This window comes from Hemitrygon akajei, chromosome 13 (assembly GCF_048418815.1).
Source record: "Hemitrygon akajei chromosome 13, sHemAka1.3, whole genome shotgun sequence".
Lineage (NCBI taxonomy): Eukaryota > Metazoa > Chordata > Chondrichthyes > Myliobatiformes > Dasyatidae > Hemitrygon > Hemitrygon akajei.
This window is the reverse complement of record NC_133136.1, coordinates 38177755-38201198: the sequence shown is the minus strand read 5'-3', so window position 1 is coordinate 38201198 and position 23444 is coordinate 38177755. Positions and strand designations below refer to the sequence as shown.

General features: G+C 39.1%; 1 protein-coding gene across 1 annotated transcript; it reads right to left on the bottom strand.

The window, feature by feature from the left end:
- Window positions 1-2276: 2276 nt before the first annotated feature.
- On the bottom strand, window positions 2277-22128 carry LOC140737476 (granzyme K-like). The gene is made up of 5 exons (XM_073063933.1): window positions 21967-22128; window positions 21740-21884; window positions 10787-10937; window positions 4220-4492; window positions 2277-2500 (listed from the first exon to the last, which is right to left on the bottom strand). Exons 1-5 carry the CDS (start codon window positions 22037-22039, stop codon window positions 2306-2308), a joined length of 837 nt encoding a protein of 278 aa, XP_072920034.1. The 5' UTR covers window positions 22040-22128; the 3' UTR covers window positions 2277-2305.
- Window positions 22129-23444: the final 1316 nt, after the last annotated feature.

Genomic DNA, 23444 nt, shown 5'->3' with positions numbered 1-23444 from the left:
ATTCATCTGTAGATTTTATCCTTACCTTCATAAGTTATCATGTGTTATGTGTGTTATGTGATTTACACCCTGGTTCGAAGAAAAGTTGTCTCATTTCTAAATACATTATATAGTTATATATGTTATATACATGTATGTAGTTAACTGACAATAAACTTCACTTGACACTTGACTTGACAATTCCACCGCTGACCTGAAATGAGTTTTTATATGTCCTCCCCATGGTATACGTGGGTTTCCCCAGCGGCTCTGATTTTCTCCCACAGTCCAAAAGCATACCAAGTAGATTAATTGGTCATTGTAAATTGTCTCGTGGTTAGGTTAACATGAATCGGGTTGCTAGGGCGATGTGGCTGGAAGGGCCGGAAGGACCTAATCTGCCCTTAATCTCTAAATGAGTAAATAAACAAGGTAACTGAAGATTAGCTGCAATTACTTGAGGCCGGCTGGTTTGAATGATGAACAAAAATGGTGCATGAGAGATGAGTTTAAATAGGTTGCAGGTGATGAGTTGGAAACATGTGGCAGGTGACTCTCATTAACTGGGTGGAGCTCCTGTGCAAGTCTTACAGGATCCACTTCCCCATCACCCAATGGCCCTGGGTTATCCAGATATGTCTAGTGGAACCTCTTGATGAGTGATGGATCCAAGATGAAATTGGATGGCACCCCCCCCCCCTTTAGGCTATACTCTTCCCAGTCAACCAGGTACGACTGCACACCCCACCCACAAAAATGTGAGTCTATCAACCGGCAAAGCTTGTGCACAGGGCCATCTTCTACCATCCTAGGTTCCAGAGGCGCAGGCTCAGGTGAGCTGAGTAGTCCACGGACATCTGTCTTCAGTCAGGTCACGTCGAAGGTAGGTGTGATCCTGAGGGATGGTGGCAGCTGGAGGCAATAAGTGACTGGATTGATGCAATGGATGATGTTGAAGGGACCGATGAACCCGGGCGGGAGCTTGCAGGATTCTATGCACAGGGGCTGATCTTGGGGGGACAGCCAGACACTGTCCCCAGACCAGAGTAGTCTAGCAGGGGGCCACTGGCTGTTGGCCTGGTGGCAGTAGGTGGGGTTGGCAGCTCGGATGGCCCTCCAAGCTCTCTTCCAAGCATTCTAGCCTGGTGAGCCCGGGCCCTGGTGGACGACCTCCACCATCGGCTCCTCGGCGGGGAACAACGTACCTGCGGTGTGAATATTGTAGGACAGTTCAGCCCAGGCCAGGTGAGTTGTCCATGTGGAAAGGCGAGCAGTGGTGGAGCATTGCAGAAACTTCTCCACTTGCTGGTTGTCTCTTTCTGTTGGTCTGCGGAGGACAAACTCACTGAGGTGTTGAGGAAGGAGCAGAAGTGGGAGATGAATTGAGGGCCCCGTTCTGACACAGTGTCCCGAGGGAAACTGCGTAGGCGAACTACATGTTGGAGAACCAAGTCTGCCATCTCAGCAGCTGAATCAAGTTTGTGGAGGGCAATGAAGTGGGTCTCCTTGGAGAACTAATCCAGCTCTGTCATGATCGCTGTTGCCCCATCAGAAGGGGGCAAACTGGTGATGAAATCCATGGCAATGTGTGACCACTGGCGTCGACAGACTGCTAAGGGTTGCAGAGGCCCAGAGGGCCACCATTTGGAGGAATTGAACTGGGCACAGTGAGAGTAGGCAGTGATGAACTGATGTGCATCTGCGATCATGATGGGCCACCAGAACCAGCTTCGGAGAAAATCCAGGGTCAGTTGTGCGCCTAGTTGGCCAGAGAGGTGTGAGGAGTGGGTCCACTGGAGTGCCTCAGAGTTAAGCTGTCAGGTGTGTCAGCCAGAGCAGGCTCATGGTGTAGGGCCTGGTGAATCTGGTTCTCGAGATCCCAAAAGGTCAGGGCAAGGATGGATTGTGGCAAAAATAAACCAATTCCAATTCCAGTACAGAAAATGAGTATCCTATCCTAATGCCTAGGTTATCCCTTTGAAGCAATTTTCCCTATCTTTCTTGAGCAATTTGGTTCATGATTTAGTTTGCAAATATTTATATTTCTCAATAATGTGTTGTAAATTAATGCAGAAGGAACAAAAAAGATTCCCCAAAATAAATTTCTCATCCTAAAAACAATGCCAGAGGACTATATTTCACATATTCAAAACGTGTCCAACCAGTAGAGGTACTAGTGTCCTTACAACTCAGCATTACATAATTCTTTGAAAATCTTTTATTCCAATATTAGAGATCTTGGAAAAATGCAAAGTATTTAGAAAGTTATTTAAAGCAAATAAGTAATTAAGGGGAAAGACATTGCAAATCATGTATAGATGAGTATCTAGATCACATCATTTGTGATATTTTGGTTGTTCATTTTTGTAATCATTCTTATCCACCTGAGGTATTTCTCTGATAAGCGTGTGTAGATGCCAGGCTCCTTGGGGACAGCACACTCTGCTCCAGCTGAAACAATGCCAGCATACTTATTCTCGTTTCTCCTCTGCATGCATATTAATGGCCCACCAGAGTCTCCCTGAAAGGATATATACGTAAAATGTCATTGAGAAGAGGAATTTCAACAGTACATTTGCAATAAGTGAGGGTGCTGTTTTTGGCACTGGACTAACAATCCTGAGGCCTGAATTTGTTGGAGTTTAAAAGAATGGGGGGGGGGGGGGAATCTCATTGAAGTCGCCAAATATTGAAAGGCCTTGATGGAGTTTACATGGAGAGAATGTTTCCATGATTAGGAGAGTGTAAACCAGAGGTGACAGTCTCAGAAAAGAACAACGTCCCATGAGGAGGAATTTCTTCAGCCAGAGGGTATATTTAAAATGAAGGATAAAGAGCTCTTGATTAGTAAGGCCATCAAAGGTAACAGGGAGAAGGCTGGAGAATGGGATTGAGTGGGAAAATAAATCAGCCATGATTGAATGGTGGAGCAGACTTGATGGGCCAAATGGCCTAATTCTGCTCCTATGTCTTATGGTCTGAAGTCCAGGCTAATGGTACATATTTCTGCAGAGACACCAATGCAAATTGTACTATGAGAGCCTGAGCATTTAAAATTTGAATAAAATATTGGTAATGCTGGTTGATTATTAAACTAGGGAAGGAAATTTGCTGTCCTGCATGAGACTCCAAACCAGATTAATAAGGGTAAATTTTAACTGCACACTGCAGTAGCCTAGTAAGCCACAGTTCTGGAGCTTGCAATAAAAGCTCGCCTTGCTTAATGGGTCAGATCTATCGTTAACCATGGCTCCTACTATTCGTTCAGGCCCAAAGAGTGGATGAGTCAGTGCAGATCACCTGAATAGTTGCTGTGGTCACTGAATGCATTCAGCAGCCAATGAGACTCAGCCTTCTCCCTCTCGCCACTGACCCCTCACCACAGCTCATATGCTGTCAATATGTTAACATTATTTACTGAATAAAGACACTCACAGCTGCTGTTGAAAAATAAATAATACACATCTGTATGTTCTGATGTAAATTGTCAGCCAGAGGTCTAATGTCTGTTTCAGAATCATAGGCCTGTAGTTCCCCTCATTTCATCACCACTGCCATCCTTTAGACTGGGGTTCCCAATCTGCAGTCCACGGACCCCCTGGTTAACAGTAGGGGCCTATGGCATAATAAAGGTTGGGAACCCCTGCTTTGGACCATGGTGGAGAACTGCCCTGTGCCTGAATATGTTCATGGGGCAGGATAGGAAAATTACCATGCTTCAGGGCAGCTGCAGTATTGCAATTCTGGGGAAGGGGTGGGGATTAATGGGCAACAAAAAAAAACCATAAATGACTTTTGATGTGTTTATCTACTCCAGCTTGTTCTATTGCAGCTTATTTCATATTTGTTTAATAGTACAGAGAGAAGGAAAGAGTGAGTTAAGACAAAGATATAAGACATAGAAAGGCAGCAGTATAGATGTAGAAAACAAAGAATGAAGTCAAAATATAATTTTCTTATAATTCAAAACTATGTTAAGTGCAGCGACATCATGCCAGTCAGTATATTTGTCCATAAGATGTATTTGCAGTGAGGCTTAAGACAACTTACGCAGTAAGTTCCAATGTTCCACATTGATCTGGTGCACTTGCTGCATGATGCTGTGCAATTTGCAGATAAATTACTTCTAGGCTCAAAGTCACCATCAAGCATTTTAATTAAACAACAATCACTGAACATTGCTGTAAATGCACCCTGCAACTCCAAGAATTTCCACTTGAATTGTGAATTGCCAACTTACCACGCATGAATCTTTCCTAGCTTTCTCATCACCAACGCATAACATGTCCATCGTTATGTAAGGGCTGTGATCATAGTATGCTTTACTGTTGCAGACAGTCCTATCAATGACAGTTAAATTCACTTCCCTCAGGTCATCGGATGCTTTCAGGACTTTAGGATTAGTTGTTCCCCATCCTGCAACACTGCACTTGGTTCCAGCTTTGACATCGGCGCCTGATTTAGGAAGTTCCAATGTTGCCACGTACTTGTTCAGAACAACTTCACGGGCCAACTGTTCACATTAACAGACAAAACAGACTGGATTATAAGTATTACCACTGGATACATTCTATATGTTTGCACTATGGATTCATATGATCATGTTTTCTACACAATGTAGATCCACTATCAGCTCTGTTAAGTTTCTATCTATTTACTCAGTGTACAAGAAACTTAATTTCCAATCAGTCACTGTGCATCTACCTGCCAATGATGCCTTTGTCTTTATGATGATATAAAGCTGGATAGTTTATCAAAAATAGAAATGAACTTTAATTCCGCTTCTAAAATTACACCAAGACTACCTTTCCAATGAATGGAAGGAGAGGCACATTCCAAAGGATTCAAGTGAAAATAGAAAAATGGTATATGACAAATCAGTTAACAATTTATATATTAGAAGAGGAGTCACATTAAAGAATAATAACCCAGAGTTTACAGCCAGAGTTAAAGTGAAGGGGTTTCCTGTTCTAAACAAAGATTCTGTCATCTCTGCTGCAAGGATTTCTACAGTTGGATCCCCTTTTTCTGTGCTTGATCCAATGACTTTCAAACTTTTTTAACTCCAGGTGAAATTTTGTAAGTGGTAATGAGCAACCATTTCTCTCATAACTTCTGCTGAACTTCTGTCATAAATATTCTGTTGGAATTCTTTTTCAAGTCTTTCTGATGCCTGTTAAATAAAAAAAATATTAATTGATGTGGATGATTTAGTTCATTCAGGTTTGTGTTATTTGCATATTTAAATCCAGTCGTCAAGATCCCTTGCAAAAGTGAACACCAATATATATTTATGGAATAGTTAGCAGAACAAATAATCTTATCGTTTTTACTAACAAGTTTGTGCATATCAAATAAATGACACCATTTCCTTTCTATAATTGTCAATCACACTGCAGTGAATTTCCCAATTTTTGTTTGACGGTGATGTTGCTTGTCATGTAGAACATCTACCAGTAGGTGGCTGCCTAATGTAGTAGCAGCTCTTCAGATTATTTAACCCATTTTGCTGGATTTCTTGTGATATTTTAGAGAACAATTTGGCCAGTTATATTTTTCCTTACAAGAAGGAATTGGAGGCAATATCCTTCTTGAAGTTCACCTGATCTTTGTGGCAAAGATATTCCCTACAGTCAATAAATTAGAGCTTTCAGAATTATAACCCAGTGATGATGAAGGAAAGATGATATATTTTTTACAACTGCATGCTATGACTTAAAGGTAAACATCAAGCTGAAAAATGCTGTGATGTTCCCAAGCACCAGCTGCCCCTGTTGCAAGTATAATAAAAGTGTCAGGTACAGGACTATAATTTATAGGTGGCAGGGCAAGTTGGGAAGACTTCTCATAACAAAGTGTACAGTATGCTTGAATTTAATATTGGACTACTAGAATGAAGAAGTAAGGAAGCCATGCTGAATTTTATAAAATCAATGGATGGAATTATATTTATGATTATGTTCTTTATAGGATCACAATTTAGGAATGATAGCAAGGCTTTGGCAATACCGATTCGGCATGGCATCTAAAATCTTGACTAATTTCCTACAGATGTGTGGTGGAGAGTATATTAACTGACTGCAGCACAGTATGATGTGAAAACACCAATGCCCTGGAAAGGAAAACCCTATAAAAAGTAGTGGACACAGCCCCGTCCATCACGGGTAAAGCCCTCCCCATCATTGACCACATACAGTATACATGGAGCGTTGATACAGGAAAGCAGCATCCACCATCAGAGACCCCCACCACCCAGGTCATGCTGTTTGCTTGCTGTTGCCATCAGGAAGAAGGTACAGGGGCCTCAGGACTCACACCACCAGGTTCAGGAACAGTTATTATTCACCCTCAACCATCAGGCTCTTGAACCAGAGGGGATAATTTCACTCAACTTCAATTGTCCCATCACTGAACTGTTACCACAACCTCTGGACTCACTTTCAAGGACTCTTCATCTCCTGTTCTCAATATTTATTGCTTGCTTATTTATTCATTCGTTCAATCATTCATTCATTCATTCTTTTTGTATCTACACAGTATGTTGTCATTTGATCACTAGTTAAAGACATAAGTTGGTGTGGACTTTCATCAATTTTATTATGGTTATTATTCTATTATGGAGTTATTGAGTATCCCTACCAGAAAATCAATCTCAGGGTTGTATATGGTGACATCTATGTCCTTTGATAATAAATTTACTTTGAAATTTAAACTTTGAATACTGCAGAAAATGCTAAATGAAACGATAACAGAGAGAGATTAAGGAAACTGATCAAGGAGGTGATTAAGAGGAAGTTCGATATGGGTATTGAAAAGCAAGTAATGGTGACAGAAGGATCAGTAACCAAAGAATACTGATTTACAGTGGATGGTAAAAGGCTCGACGGATTGAAAATGTGATGGTTACTGATTGCATAGTCACCTTTGAATGATCATTTTCTATACAGCTGAAGGGAAATGTTAATTAGTGAACAGAGAAAGTGCAGACTGGGACTAATGGTATTTCCCTGACAAAATGAAGTCACTGTGGTGCAGCTGATATGCAGCAAATTAAACAGGATTAGTGAAGGATTTTTGTACATGGGTGCTGATGGCTGGCATGATCTCAGTGGGCAAAAGGGCCTGCATCCGTGTTGTATGAAGCAATGATTCTATCAATTGTCAAAGGAACAATGAAGTGAACAGATGTCTTCCGTGATCTGGCAGGATTTGAGGCAAAGACGAGGCTCCTCCCAGCTCATCCTCCAAACATCACCACAATAAGCGAGTAGAAAAAATGCAATTGCAATCATTAGAATTTATCAAGACAGCAAAAAATCTGTTGGAAACCAGTCACAGCTTTTAAAGTGTTTTACAAAACTCTATATTCCAAGTTCCAGGGTGAAGCATAACCCAAATTGACACCTTCTTGAATTCTCTAGAGTTACCCACTTTAAGCGAAGAACAAAATAGAACGATGACTGCTGACATAACAGAATTGAATTAAAAGCTGCAATTAGTAGGCTTAAATTAAGCAAGTCACCAGGATCAGATGGGTATATGGTAGAGTGGTACAAAGAATTTAAAAATGAGTTCATTCCTGTTTTACTCCCCACACTGAACTGGGCTCTAAAAAAGGCACAAATGCCACCCAGTTGGAAGGAAGCGATAATCTCAGCTATACCGATAGAAGGCAAGGATAAAATGGAATGCGGGTCATTTAGACCAATATCCGTTCTTTTTTTTGTAATTAATTTTTTTATTGAAGTTCATCATCAAACATTTCCATAAGATGTATTTCAGAAATTGTACATATATATGATATAATCACATATATCACAAATCTCCACAAAGTATTTATCTGACGTATACACTTATAGAAAAGAGTGGAAAGAAGAAACAAGCAAAAGGAAAGAACTATGTACAAGTAGGGAGTGATCTTTTTTTAACAACATATTCATTAATTTGTGAGAATAAAATCAGACCTATGAGGCATTATGTAGTTAAACCATTTATCCCAGTATGAATCAAATTGTTCCAGCTTATGATTAACAGATGCTGTTATCTTCTCCATTTTGTATATGTCCATTATAATTTAATGTAGATTATAGATTATTTATTTCCATCATGACCAAACAATTAGAGGAATTTCTACCCATACTGATATGTAATGATCAGACAATATACGAAGGACACTTCACATTATGAATCATATACAAAAAAAATAAAATCGAAGCAATAGTGATAAGTGTGGATGCTGAAAAGGCATTTGATTCGGTTAATTGGAATTTTCTTTACAGAGTTTTACATAGATTTGGTTTCCAAGACACAATTATTAAAACGATACAGACACTATATGACAATCCTACTGCTAGGATTAAAATCAATGGATATTTATCAAATAGTCTTACCCTAGAAAGGGGCACGAGACAGGGTTGTGCATGGTCACCACTACTCTTTGCGTTATATCTGGAACCTTTAGCTCAATACATCAGACAAAATGAAGATATCAGGGGAATTACTATTAAAGGGACAGAGCATAAATTGGCTTGTTACACGGATGACATTTTGATCTATCTAGGGCAACCAACATACTCTTTACCTAAATTGATGCAATCCTTTGAACAATATGGTCAATTATCAGGATACAAGATCAACATAGATACAGCACAATTACTTTCATATTACTTTAGCCCACCAAGAGAAATTGAAAGTAGATATCCCTGGGCATGGCAAACAGAGTTTTTCAAATATGTGTGCATCATTATGCCAAAAGTTTTGGCAAAATTATCAGAATGTAATTATCAGCCTTTATATAAAAAATTAAGGAAGATGTGGCAAGATGGAACCTGATTCCTTTTTTCAGTTTCAGTTCAAAGATTGAGTCTATTAAAATGAATATACTGCCCAGACTGTTATATCTCTTTCAGACCCTACCAACAGAGATTAATCAAAATCAATTGAATGGTACAAGATGTTATCAAGGTATATTTGGCAGGGTAAAAGGCCTAGAGTTCATCTCAAAACTTTGCAATTATCAAAGGAAAAGTGGGGATGGGGCCTACCTTCTCTTAGAGATTATTATTTTGCAGCACAGTTGAGAGCTGTGATATGTTGGTGTAACTCATCATATGACGCTCAATGGAAAAACATTGAGGAGCAGATACTTCCCATCCCCATACAAGCAATTTTGGCTGATAACAACCTGCAAAGATACATAAATACTATTGATAACCCATGGGTGAAATTGACTCTTAAAATATGGAAAACTACTATAAAAGAATATAATCTTGAGGGAGATATTGCAATTCTTAAATGGTGTGCATATGACTAGGAGTTTACACCAAATAAATTGGATGCTAGATTTGAGGACTGGTCAGCTAAAGGAATAACAGTTCTTTGCAACATAATGAAAGAAGGAACACTGTTCAGTTTTGAAATGCTTAAAGAGAAATACTTATTAGAAAAATAAGATTTTTGTCACTATTTACAGATGTGACAATATGTTAATAAGACGCTTAAAATTTAACCAAGGCAAGTACATGCTTGATAGAGCTATTTAGAAAAACATATAATTCAGATAACGGTAGTAGAATCATTTCAAGCATGTATAAGGGGTTGTCAAATCTTAATACACATTCGACTTCATACATTAAAACAAAATGGGAGAAGGAAGGAGGGTTAATTATATCTGAGGAAGAATGGACAATAATATGAAGGTATTAATGGAAGTGTACCAGTTCACAGAAATGGAGGGAGTTTGGATGGAAAAGCTTGATAAGATATTTTATTACACACTCTCAGAAACCCCATTATGATAGTAACCTCCCTGTTTGCTGGAGAAATTGTGGAAATCAAAATACAAATCAGTATCATACTTTCTGGGACTGCCCTGTTATCAAAAACTACTGGAGGGGGATACACAATGCCTTATAAGACATCTTTAAATGTGAAATACCCTTAGAGAGTAAGACCATATATTTTGGATATGTACCTCAAGAATGGTTGAAAAGAGATAAATATTTAATTAATATACTGTTGGTGGCTGGTAAAAAGACTCTTACTAGGAAATGGTTATCACAGGAGAGCCCAACTTTAAATGCATGGATGGAAATGACAATGGACATTTACAAAATGGAGAAGATAACAGCATCTGTTAATCATAAGCTGGAACAATTTGATTCATACTGGGAAAAATGCTTTAACTACATAATGCCTCATAGGCCTGATTTTATTCTCACAAATCAATGAATATGTTGTAAAAAAAAGATCACTCCCTACTTGTACATAGTTCTTTCCTTTTGCTTGTTTTTTCTTTCCACTCTTTTCTATAAGTGTGTACCTCAGATAAATAGTTTGTGGAGATTTGTGATATATATGATTATATGATATATATGTACAATGTCTGAAATATATCTTATGGAAATGTTTGTTTGATGATGAACTTCAATAAAAAATAAATTACAAAAAAAAAGGAAACCAGTCACATTTGGCACAAAATTGCCAGGTTCAGAAGCCAGAGGTCTACGATCCAGAAGGCCAAAAATCCAGGGAGACGAGTTTGAATTCTACCGCAGAAGGTAATGGAAATAAATTAAAATAATTAGGTGTATGTGGAATTACAGGTAGCATCTGATTGTTTAGAAATATGCATGTTTCACCATTGTCCTTTGGGAAAGGAAATCTGCCAGCCTTACCTGGATTGGCCCTTACATGACCAATGAGGCTGACTCCACCTCCTCTTTAAGGACAATTAGAAATGGACAAGAATGCCAGCATTAGTAGCTACGCCTACAGCAAATGAATCTTGAGAACTTATATTTAGTACCTGAATCAGCATGATGTCATTTTCTGGAGTTCTTGAATTAAATTCTGGGTGAGGGATCATCTTCTTTATTACCATTGTCTTCCACCCTTTTTGTTTCTTAGAAAGCAAATCTACTCCTAGGACCACTCTAGATTTTTTTATGTGACAAAGCCTGTGATTGGAAAGGTGACTGAGTTATTAAAGATTCCAGAAAACATTTGAAAAACAATGGTCTTGGGACATTGTCCCTTTATTTATCATGTTATCTATGAGCATGAAATACCAATTTTTCAAAATCATAAAGCAAACGAACTTCCCTCTTACTTTATTTTAATTTCACTTATTTCCTTCAGTTCGTTGTTCTCATTAGACCTTCATTCTCTAGTATTTCTGGCAGATTTTAGTATCATCTTTCCTGAGGACAGATTCAAAGTGATTGTTCAGTTTCTCTGCCATTTGTGTATTTTCCATGATAAATTGTCCTGCCTCCTGTCTATAAAGGACAAATATTAGCCCCAAGTAGCCTTTTGCATTTTAATTTATTTCTAAGTTCCTACATTCAATTTATATTTCTTGTCAGTTCACCCTCATTTTCTGCCATGCCTTTGGCAATATCAATCCTTTGCTGAGTACATTCATGGTCTTCTGTTGCTGTAGCCCATCCACTTAAAGGTTTGATGTGTTGTGCATTCAGAGTAGCCCTTTTGCACACCTCTGTTGTAATGCATGGTTATTTGAATTACTGTCAGCTTGAACCAGTCTGGCCAATCTCCTTCGACGTGTTTTCACCTACAGACTGTCACTCACTGAATGTTTAATTGTTTTTCGCACACTTCTTTGTAAATTGTAGAGACTGTTGTGTGTGAAAATCACAGCAATTTCTGAGCTACACAATCCACCCTGTCTGGCACCAACAATCGTTCTACAGTCACTGTCACTTAGATCACATTTCTTCCCAAATCTGATGTTTTGTCTGAAGAACTGGACCTCTCGACCATGTCTGTATGCTTTTATGCGTTGAGTTGCTGCCAGATGATTGGCTGATTAGCTATTTGCATTAACAGGCAGGTGTGCAGGTGTACCTATGAAAGTGGCCACTGAGTGACTACTTCCTGCAAACAAGACAAGACCTGCAGATGCTGAAAACTCAGGCAAGTTACACAAAATGCTGGAGCAACTCAGCAAGCTCAGTAAACAGTCGATGCTTCTGGCTGAGATCTTTCATCAGGACTGAAAAATACAATGAGGTCAAAGCGAGAAGGTGGGGGAGGGAGGAAGAAATACAAGGTGGTAAGTGGTAGGTTGAACCCTGCCATTTCTTAAAACCTTTGCTTAAATTTAACTTTCAATTAAACTGCATCACATTCAATTCTATTATACTATGGTCACCCTTTCCCTGACAAGAAGATTATTAGTTAACCCTTTCTCATTGCACAAAGCAGGATCTAAAATACCTCATTCTTCCCAGGTTGTTTTCTAAACATATTTAATTAGAGTTCCATGAATTACCTCCCAACCCATTACAGGAATTTGATCTATATAAAGTTGAAATATCTCAGGATTACTGTATTATCTTTGCCCTACACACCTCTACTTTCTTGATCTGTGCCATGCCCAGTAGTACAAATAATATTTGGTGACCCGTAAGTCATTCCTACTGATGTTCTCTCCCCTTTGCTTTTCATTAATTTGAGTCGCACTAATTCTCATTCTAAATCACAATGTGCCAAGCCAAGATTGTTTTTAAGACTGACATGATCTCATCCCATAATAGTAATACTATACTACCTTTTTGTCTGTACTTCCTTGACCATTTAGTTCTCACCTTTCTGAATAATTTCCGCAAACACGTTTCTAGTTTCTTACGACGCTGAGTTGCTAACTTGACGCTCAACCTCTGAGAAATTAATTTGAAATTGTTTGCTGAGCAGATGGCATCATGCCACTGGCCGGCAAAAATGTTAAAAAACAGACAAAAATGTTAAGGAAATGGCAAGGTTGCTGCCCGATGTGCCTCAGGGTGTAGTAAGGACCAACAGCATACTTCTATAACAAGTAGATCATAATCATTTATTTATATTTGCACTACTGTACTTCTCTAGATGTAGTCATAGAATCATAGAGAAATAAAGCACAGATACAGGCTCTGTGGCCCATCGAATCCATGCTGACCATGCTGCCCTCCCAGCTAGTCCCAACTTCCTGTGTTCCATCCATACCCTTCTAAGCCCCATCCGTCAATGTACCTATCCATTGTTTCTTAAATGATATTATTGCACCTGTCTCAATCACTTCTTCCAGCAGCTTGTTCCATACACTCACCACTCTCTCTGTGAAAAGGTTGCCCCTGAGGTCCCTTTTAAATCTTTCCCCTTTCAACCTAAATCTATGCCCCCTTATTTTGGTCTCTCTAATCCATCCACCTTATTTATGTCTCTCATAATTTTAAATAAAGTCACCCTTCATTCTCCTAGTTCCAAGTAATAAAGACCTAAGCTGGTCAACCCCTCCATATAACTCTGTTCCTCTAGTCCTGACAATATTCTCATAAAACTTTTCTTCACTCTTTCCAAATTAAACATGTCTTTTCTACAACAGGGTGACCAAAACTGTACACATATTCCATATGTGACCTTGATATACTTTGTATCGACAGGATGGGCAGGAAGGCATAGGCAGTGGTATGGCTCTGTTGGTAAGAGATCGAATTACATCTTTAGAAAGAGGTGACATAGGGTCAGAGAATGTTGAATCTTTGTCGATGGAGTTAAGAATTTGCAAGGGTGAAAAAACCATTATGGAAATCATATTTAAGCCTCCAAATAGTAGCCAAGATGTGGGTTTGATATTACAAAGGGAACTAGAAAAGACATGTAATAAAGATAATGACACAATTGTAATGGAGAACTTCAATATGCAAGGGGATTGGGGAAATCAGGTTTGTATCAGATTGCAAGAGAGGGAATTTGTTGAAAGCCCATGAGATGGCTTTTTAGAGCAGCTCGTGCTTGAGCCTACTCAGGGAAAGGCTATCTTAGATTGGATATTGTGTAATAACCGAGATCTTATTAGGGAATTTAATGTAAAAGAGCTCTTAGGAGGCAGTGATCATAATATGATTGTATTCATACCGCAATTTGAGAGGAAGAAGCACAACTCGCATGTATCTGTATCGCAATAGAATAAAGGGAATTACAGAGACATGAGAGAGGGGCTTACCCAGCTGGATTGGTGGGAGAAACTGGAGGGGATGATGGCAGAACAGAGGTGGTTGACGTTTCTGGAAATAGATCACAAGGCGCAGGATAGATATGTCCCACAGAGGAAAAAGTTCTCAAATGGCAGGGCAAGGCAACCATGGCTAACAAAGGAAGTTAAGTACCTCATAAAAGCCAAGGAAAGGGCATATAAGGTAGCAAAAGTCAGTGTGAAGCTGGATGATTGGGAAGCTTTTAAAATCCAACAAAAGGCAACTAAAAAGCTATAAGAAGGGAGAAGATGAAATAAGAGGGCAGACTGGCAATAATATAAAGCAGGATACGAAAAGTTTTTTCTGTTATATTAAGAGTAAAAGGGAGGTGAGAGTTGGTATTGGACCACTGCAAAATGATACTGGTGAGGTAGTACTGGGGACCAAGGAATGGCAGATGAACTTAATGAGTACTTTGCATCTGTCTTCACTGTGGGAGACACTAGCTGTGTGCCAGAGGTCTGTGAGTGTTCGGGAGCAGGAATAAGTGCCATTGCTATTACAAAGGAAAAAGTGCTAGGCAAACTCAAAGGTCTAAAGGTAGATGTCAGCTGGACCAGATGGACTACATCCCAGAGTCCTGAGAGAGGTTGCTGAAGAGATAATGGATACATTGGTCATGATTTTTCAAGAATTACTCGATTTTGGCATGGTCCCAGAGGACTGGAAAAGTGCAAATGTCACTCCACCCTTTAGGAAGGAAGGAAGGCAAAAGAAAGGAAATTTTTGGTGAGTTAGCCTAACCTCAGTAGTTGGGAATGTTTGGAGTCTATTATAAAGGATGAGGTTTTGAGGTACTTGGAGACTAATGCCTAAATAAGTCAAAGTCAGCATGGTTTCTGTAAAGGAAATCTTGCTGACAAATCTGTTCGAGTTCTTCGAGGAAGTAACAAGCAGGGTGGACAAAGGAGATGTCATTTGCTCGTATTTGCAGAAGGTGTTTGACAAGGTGCCATAGATGAGGCTGCTAAACAAGATAAAATCCTATGGTATTACAGGAAAGATACTGGCAGGGATAGCGGAATAGCTGACAGGCAAGAGGCAGCAAGTGGGAATAAAGTGGGCCTTCTCTGGTTGGCTCCCAGTGACTAGTGGTGTTCCTCAGGGATCAGTATTGGGATCGTTGCTTTTCACATTGTTTGTCAGTGATTAAGATAATGGAATTGATGGCTTCGTGGCAAAGTTTGTGGATGATACACAGATAGGTGGAGGGGTAGGTAGTGCTGAAGAAGCAATGCGATCGCCTCAGGACCTAGACAAATTGGAAGAATGGGCAAAAAAATGGCAGATGGAATACTGTGTTGGGATATGTATGATAACGCATTTTGGTAAAAGGAACAATAGTGCAGACTATTATCTAAGTGGGGAGAAAGTTCAAACATCAGAGATGCACAGGGACTTAGGAGTCCTCCATGCAAGACTTCCAAAAGGTTAATTTACATGTGTCCGTGGTAAAGAAGGCAAATGCAATGTTGGCATTTATTTCAAGGGGAACAGAATATAAAAGCAAGGAGATAATGCTGAGCCTTTATAAGACATTAGTCAGGCCTCATGTAGAATGTTGTCAACAGTTTTCGGCCTTGTGTCTCAGAAAGAACATGTTGCCATTGGAGAGAGTCTAGGGGTGTTTACAATAAATGAAGGGGTTAACATATGAGGAGCGTTTGGTAGCTTTGGGCCTGTACTCACTGGAATTCAGAAGAATTTGGGGGGAATCTCATTGAAACCTACCAAATGTTGAAAGGACTAGATAGGGTGGATGTGGAGAAGATGTTTGCAATGGTGGGGGTATCCAGAACTAGAGGGCGCAGCCTCAAAATTGAGGGGTGACCCTTTAGAACAAAGTTAAGGAGGATTTTTTTTTTTAGCCAGAGAGTAGTGAATCTGTGGAATGCTCTGTCATAGACTGCGGCGAAGGCCAATTCTGTGTGTATATTTAAGGCAGAAGTTGATAGTTTCTTGATTGGTCAGGGCATCAAAGGATATGGTGAGAAGACAGGTGAATGGGGTTGAGTGGAATCCAGAATCAGCCATGATGGAATGGCAGAGCAGAATCAATGGGCTGAATGGCCTAATTCTGTTCCTAAGTCTTATGGTCTTATGGACCTCCCCAATGGCTTATCCAATTGCAACATAATGTCCCATCTCCTATACTCAATCCCTGACTGATGAAGGAGAGCATGCTAAATGTCCTTTTCACCATCCTGTCTACCTGTGACAACATTTTCAACAGACTATGCATTTGTACTTCCAAGTCCCTCTGTTCCATTATACTTCCCAGTGCCCTGTCATTCATATTAGAAGTCTCACACTAGTTTTACTTTCCAAAATGCATCACCTCACACTTATCTGTATTGAAATCCATTTGCCACTCCTTGGCTCATGTCTCTACTTTAATCCAAAATAAAAGATCCCACTTGAATCCAAGATAACCTTCTTCACAGTCAACAACACCTCCTAAGTTCACGTTATCTGTAAACTTACTGACCAAGCCTTGTGCACTCACATTCATATCATTTATATAAATAACAAACAACAAGAGTCCCAACAATGACACCTGTGGCACACCAATTGTTACTGACCTCCATTTTGAGAAACAACCTTCAATCACCACCCTCTGCTTTCTCCCTCCAAGCCAATACTGAATCCACGTAACTAGCTCTCTGACTAGCTAAAATCTACTGTCCTATTCATCTTGAACACAATAATTCTGCAAATGCTGGAACACCAATGTAACACAAACAAACTGGTGGAGGAACTCAGCAGGTCAGGCAGCATCTATAGGACAGGGACAGCTTGAATCGTGTCCACAACATTTTGGAGAGGGAGGGGGAGCAGCCAGATGTCTTGGTACATATCGGTAACAATGACATAGGAAGAAAAAGCAAAGAGTTCCTGAAAAAAGTATTTAGAGGGCTAGGTAGAAAGCTGAGAAGGAGGACCTCCCAGGTAGTAATTTCTGGATTACTGCCTGTGCCACGTGCCAGTGAGGGCAGAAGTTGGATGATTTGGCAGATTATTGCGTGGCTGAGAAGCTGGTGCAGGGGGCAGGGCTTCAGGTTCCTGGATCATTAGGATCCCTTCTCGGGGAGGTGTGACCTAATCAAAAGTGACAGGTTGCACCTAAACATGTGGGGATCCAATATTCTCGCGGGCAGGTTCATTGGAGCTGTTGGGGAGGGTTTAAACTAATTTGGCAGGGGTGTGGGAACTGCAGTGAAAGGTCTAAAGATAGGACAGATGGTAAAAAGGCAAATATAGCTTGTAGTCAGACTGTCAGGAAAGGCAGGCAGATGATAGGACATAATTGCAGCCAGCAGGGTGAGTATCTGTGCATTACAGAAGTAGAATCAAAAAGGATACAAATACAGTACTCAGAGTGTTATATCTTAATGCACAGAGTACAAAAAGTAAGGTGGATGATCTTGTTGCACTAGTATAGATCACCAGATATGATGTTGTAGCCATCACTGAATCGTGGCGGAAGGATGGTTGTAGTTGGGAGCCAAGGTTACACATCGTATTGGAAGGATAAGAAGGTAGACAGAGGGGGTGGCATGGCTCTGCTGGTAAAGAAAGGCATCAAATCATTAGGAAGGTGTGACATAGTACTGGAAGATGTTGAATCCTTGTGGATTGAATTAAAAAACTGCAAGGGTAAAAGGACCCTGATGGTGGTTATATACAGGGCTCCCAACAGTAACTGGGATGTGGACCACAGATTACAACTGGAAATACAAAGGGGAGTCAAATGGGCAATATTATGATAGTCAATGGAGATTTCAACATGCAGCTCGATTGGGAAAATCAGGTTGGAAATGGATCCCAAAGGAGTGAGCTTTTTGAATGCCTACAAGATGGGGTTTTTTTTTAGAGCAGTTTGTCGATGAGCTTACTAGGGATCAGCTATACTGGATTCGGTGTTAATTAATGAAACAGAGTTGATTAGGGAACTTCAGGCAAAAGAACCCTTAGGAGGCAGTGATTACAATACCATTGAGTTCAACTTGAAATTTAATATGGAGAAGGTAAAGTCTGATGTAGCAGTATTTCAGTGGAGTAAAGGGAATTACAGTAGTATAAGAGAGGATTTGCCCAAAGTAGATTGGAAGGTGCTAGTGGCAGGGATTAACAGCAGAGCAGCAATGGTGTGGGTTTTTGTGGAAAATAAGGAATGTGCAGGATAGATGCATTCCAAAAACAAAGAAATACTCAAATGGCAAAATACTCATGTCTGACAAGGGATGTCAAAGCTAATGTAAAGGCAAAAGAGACAAAACACAAAACATAATGGGAAGACAGAGGGTTGGGACACTTTTAAAATCCTACAGAGAGCAACTAAAATAATCATTTGGAGGGAAAAGCTGAAATATGAAAGCAAGCTAGCAAATAATATCAAAGAGGATAGTAAAAGATTCTTCATGTATATAAAAATAAAAGAGAGATGAAAGTGGATATAGGACTGCTAGAAAACGAGGCTGGAGAAATAATTAAGTGGCCAAAGAGATAGCAGGTGAACTAAATGAGTATTTTGCATCAGTCTTCACTGAAGAAGACACTAGCAGTGTGCCATGTGTTGAAAGGTGTGAGGGAAGAGAAGTGGGTGCAGTTACTATTACAAGGGAGAAGGTGCTCAACAAGCTGCAAGACCTAAAGGTACAGAAGTCACCCGGACCAGATGAACGGCACCCTAGTGTTCTGAAAGAGGGAGCAGTAGAGATTGTGGAGACATTAATAATGATCTTACAAAAATCACTGGAATCTTCCATGGTGCCAGAGGACTAGAGAATTACAAATGTCACACCACTCTTTAAGAAAGGAGGAAGGCAGCGTAAAGGAAATTATAGACCAGTTACCCTGACAGTGGTTGGGAAGATGTTGAAGTCAGTTGCTAAGGATGGGATTATGGAGTACTTGGTGACACAGAACAAGACAGTACAAAGTCAGCATGGTTTCCTTCAGGGAATTCTTGGAATTCTTTGAGGAGATTACAAGTAGGATAGATAAAGGGGTTGTAGTGGATGTTGTATATTTGTACTTTCAGAAGGTCTTTGACATGGTGCCACACATGAGGCTGCTTAGCAAGTTAAGAGCCCATGGTATTACAGCCAAGTTACTGGCATGGTTAGAGCATTGGCTGATTGGTAAGAGGCAGTGAGAGGGAATACAAGGTTCTTTTTCTCGTAGGCTGCCAGTGAGTAGTGGTGTTCTGCAGGGGCCAGTACTGGGACTGAACTTTTATGCTATATATCAATGATTCATTGACTGTGTTGTGAAACCACTGACTCATATCTGTAATCAGTCTTTGACTGCTGGAAAATTTCCCAATAAAATGAAAATAGCCAAGGTCATTCCAATATACAAAGTTGGAGATAAACATGTATTTTCAAATTATAGACCAGTTGCTTTGCTCTCACAGTCTCCCAAAATATTGGAAAAAATATTTGTAAAAAGGTTAAATGATTTTAAAACAAAACATAATATACTCTGTGAACAGCAATATGGTGTCAGGAAAAAAAAAAGAACCACTAAAATAGCATTAACAGATTTTGTAGAAGAAATATCAAACGCTATAGAAAGAAATGAATACACAGTGGGAATATTCCTTGATCTAAAAATAGCATTTGACACCATAGACCATAAATTATTATTAACAAAATTAGAAAGATATGGTATTAGAGGGGTGGCACATGACTGGTTAAGTAGCTATTTGGAAGACAGGTATCAGTATGTACATATAAACAACTCGAATTCAAAACTTTTGAGGGTAACTTGTGGGGTTTCACAAGGTTCAGTGCTTGGTCCATTGCAGTTTATTTTATATATAAACGATATGGTTATGGTCACTCAGACATTAAAATGTATATTATTTGCTGATGATACAGCTATATTTTGTAGTGGGGAACATCTGAAACAACTTTTGGATACAGTGGAGAAAGAACTAAAAATTATAAAGAAATGTTTTGATACTAACAAATTATCACTGAATCTAAGTAAAACTAAATTCAAAATATTTGGAAACTGTGTACCAAACTCATACAGTAAACTTAGAATAAATGATAATGGTAATAGATAATAAATTAAGCTGGAAACCACATATAAATTATGTCAAAGCAAAAATGTCAAAATCTATTGCAATACCGTACAAAGCGCAAGATTTCTTAAATCAGGAATCTTTGTAAACATTATACTGTTCACTTATAGTCCCATACATAACTTACTATGTAGAGGTATGGGGAAATACATACAAAACAAATACAAACTCAATTTTTCTACTCCAAAAGAAAGCCATACAAATTGTAAATAAGACAAGTTATTATGACCCAACCAATCAACTATTTATTTAATTAAACACTTTAAAATTCAGAGATTTTGTAGATTTTAAAATAATACAAATTATGTATAAAGTAAAAAATGGATAGATACCACTAAGAATCCAAAGGTTGTTTAAAATCAAAGAAAGTCAACATGATTGGAAAGCAACATGTATATTTCAAAAACAAAGGATAAGAACAAATGTAAAAAATCATCGTATTTCAGTCAGCGGGTGAATCTATGGAACAGTTGTAGTGAAAATTTTAAAACATGCACCACACTTAACAAGTTTAAAAATTATTTAAAAATAATTTAATGAACAAATATAAAATACATGATTTAAAATGAATGGGAGTAATGTAAATAAATTATACTTGGAATTGGATTCTGTATTAAAAGATTGTGAATTTTTTGTTTTGATGTGATGATTGAAGCCAAACATGTTGTTGTATAAGTAAGAGGGGTAGGCGTAATAAGCTGTAGCTTCAGCCTACACCCTTTTGGTCGGTTTTAAAGAGTTTCATTATCTAATTTTGTTTTATGAAATCATCATTGAAAATGATGCTTTTTGGTATGTTTGTACTGATCAAAATAAAATTTCATTTCATTTCAAAACTTAATTTAACTTAATTTAGATGATGGAATAGATGGCTTTGTTGCCAGGTTTGCAGATGATACGAAGATTGTTGGAGGGGCAGGTAGTGTTGAGGAAACAGGTAGACTGCAGGAGGACTTACTGTAGACAGATTAGGAGAATGGGCAAGAGAGTGGCAAATGAAATACAATGTTGGAAAATGCACAGTCATGCACTTTGGTAGTAGATATAGCTCTGAGTCTGTACTCACTGGAATTCCGAAGGATGAGGGGGGATCTCATTGAAACCTTTCGAGTATTGAAAGGCCAAAACAGAGTAGTTGTGGAAAGGTTATTGGTCCTGCCTGTTATTGAATCGGATTGAAAACAATGCCCATGTATTTGTTACCGTAACAAGGGAGCATGACACTCAATGGGTCCGTTCAGGTATTGGATAGGGTCGCTACTCAAGCTGACCCAGATTTTTCCCTCCTGCAGACAGCAACTCCTACTCTCATTCTTGCTCTCTGACTGAAAGCTCCCCACGTTCCCTAAACAGTTCAGGCACATCTATTCCCACCCCACCCCACACCCCCTGCAGGAACGTGAAACATTTAGTCATTACCCATCTGGCTAGATTCAGGGATCTGTACGTCGTTGACTGGAAGTCCCATCGATTATATTTAAGACTGAAGACAGGAAAGGAGAAAGCCCACCCAGGATCATCTGATTTTCACACAAATGTTTTGGAAACTTGCCCTCTAAAGTGAATATTTGTGCATTCTACATTTTCACGAGAAAATTAAGGTATTTTTTCAAAAATCCTTGCCACTTACGCTTCGCAGTGCGCTGCAGTCAGAACCCATCTCCGCATGATTAAAGTACCACCACAAACATGTTGTTTATGAGTCTGGATTGATGCCATGTAAGGTCTCGAATGTGGTTTAACTTTATGGCCCCCAATTATTTCTGTGCCAATACCTTCAGTAGATAGACAATATTGAACAGTTGGTTATCAGAAGAGTAGATCCAGTAAACATCAGATTATATTCAATGCACTTACACACTTCAAGAGTCAGGAAAACAACTATAGCAGTTAACCAGCCCACACATCCTATCTTCGGCATTTTCTTCATGTTCTTTGTATTAAGGAATACCAGTACTGCAAAGAGAAGTCCTGTATTAAAATACTAATGGCTTCCTGCTCAAATTAATTAATATTTTACACCTCATAACCATAAAGATGCATTTCCTGTGAAAGTCAGTAACACTGAAGGCTGGCTAGGTGTTTCCACCTTTCACAAAACCTCATTACTCATCTCTTCAAAGTTATCTATTTTCCTACAAACGGAAATCAACTAAGATACTGAATCATATAAAAAAAACCTTTTGGACAGTTATGCGAGTCAGTGTCAGGTTTATCATCATTGCCATGTGGCGTGACGAAAACTGTTGTTTTGTAGCAGTAGTACAGTGCAATACATAGAGATTACTATAAGTTACAAATAAATAAACAGTGCCAACAAAAGGAATAATGAAGTAGTGCTTATGGTTTCATGCACCATCCAGAAATCTGATGGTGGGAGAAGAAGCTGTTTCATGGTGCATGGAGCGGTGAAGAGTAGGAGGATAAGGTCCAAAAGCTGACAAAGTTGGTCAGTTTAGATGAGTTGGGCTGAAGACCCTGTTACATTGCTCTGTGAGTCTAAGACTATCTATTTCCAAATTGAGACTGTCATCATTTGATCAAAGGGAGTATACCTTTATTAATGTAATTAGGGAGATGCAAGATGACATTAATAGCAAAAGGACACTATTATCATCTCATCAAGCCAAATTTAGAAAGAGGGATCACATCAGGACTGAATTTCAATGTTGGCTAATACAATCAGGGGAGTATTTTCATTTTTTTTTGGTTATAAACATACTGCAGGCACGGCCAGGATTGTTTGTTTAGTCTTTATTGCTCTTGAGAAAGTAGCAGGGAGTTTACATTTTGAGCCACCACAGTCGTCTACTGAAGGTACTCCTATGGTGCTACTGAGTAGGGAGTTCTGGGATTTAGCACCAGAAATAATGAAAGAATGACAACATAATTTCAAGTCAGAATGGCGTGTGGGACTCAGAGGAGAACCTGAAAATGCTGGCATTCTCACATGTTTGCTACTCTTGTACTCTTTGATGGCACAGGAGGCAGCATATTTTGTCTGCACTTACCTATGAGTTATCATAGAGTTACACATGTGTCAAAGATGGATCGACCCGATGCAAAGGTGCAAGTACCACGAATGTAATGAAACCATAAAACAAGCGATACTTTATCAAACTTCTGCTCTTTATTCATAGCATGCTGTGCGGGAAGTTACAAACTGATCTCCCAAAGAGTCAACCCTCCCCTGAATCACAATTCTTCACAATTTATAACGTTGATCATCACAGGAGATATTATAATTACGTGAGTTAATACAGTTTTAGAATAGTTTCGATCACATGCTAAGATACAATTAGATGTAAAATCATCGTTGGTTAGTTATAATCATT

What these genes read in the sequence shown, in the direction of transcription:
- LOC140737476 (XM_073063933.1), bottom strand. Translation starts at nt 22,039, where the DNA reads ATGAAGAAAATGCCGAAGATAGGATGTGTGGGCTGGTTAACTGCTATA. An exon ending in ATGACATCATGCTGATTCAG is followed by an intron (nt 4,493 to 10,786) that starts GTACTAAATATA and finishes TAATGTGAACAG; the next exon opens with TTGGCCCGTGAAGTTGTTCT. An exon ending in CTAGGAAAGATTCATGCGTG is followed by an intron (nt 2,501 to 4,219) that starts GTAAGTTGGCAA and finishes ATATCCTTTCAG; the next exon opens with GGAGACTCTGGTGGGCCATT.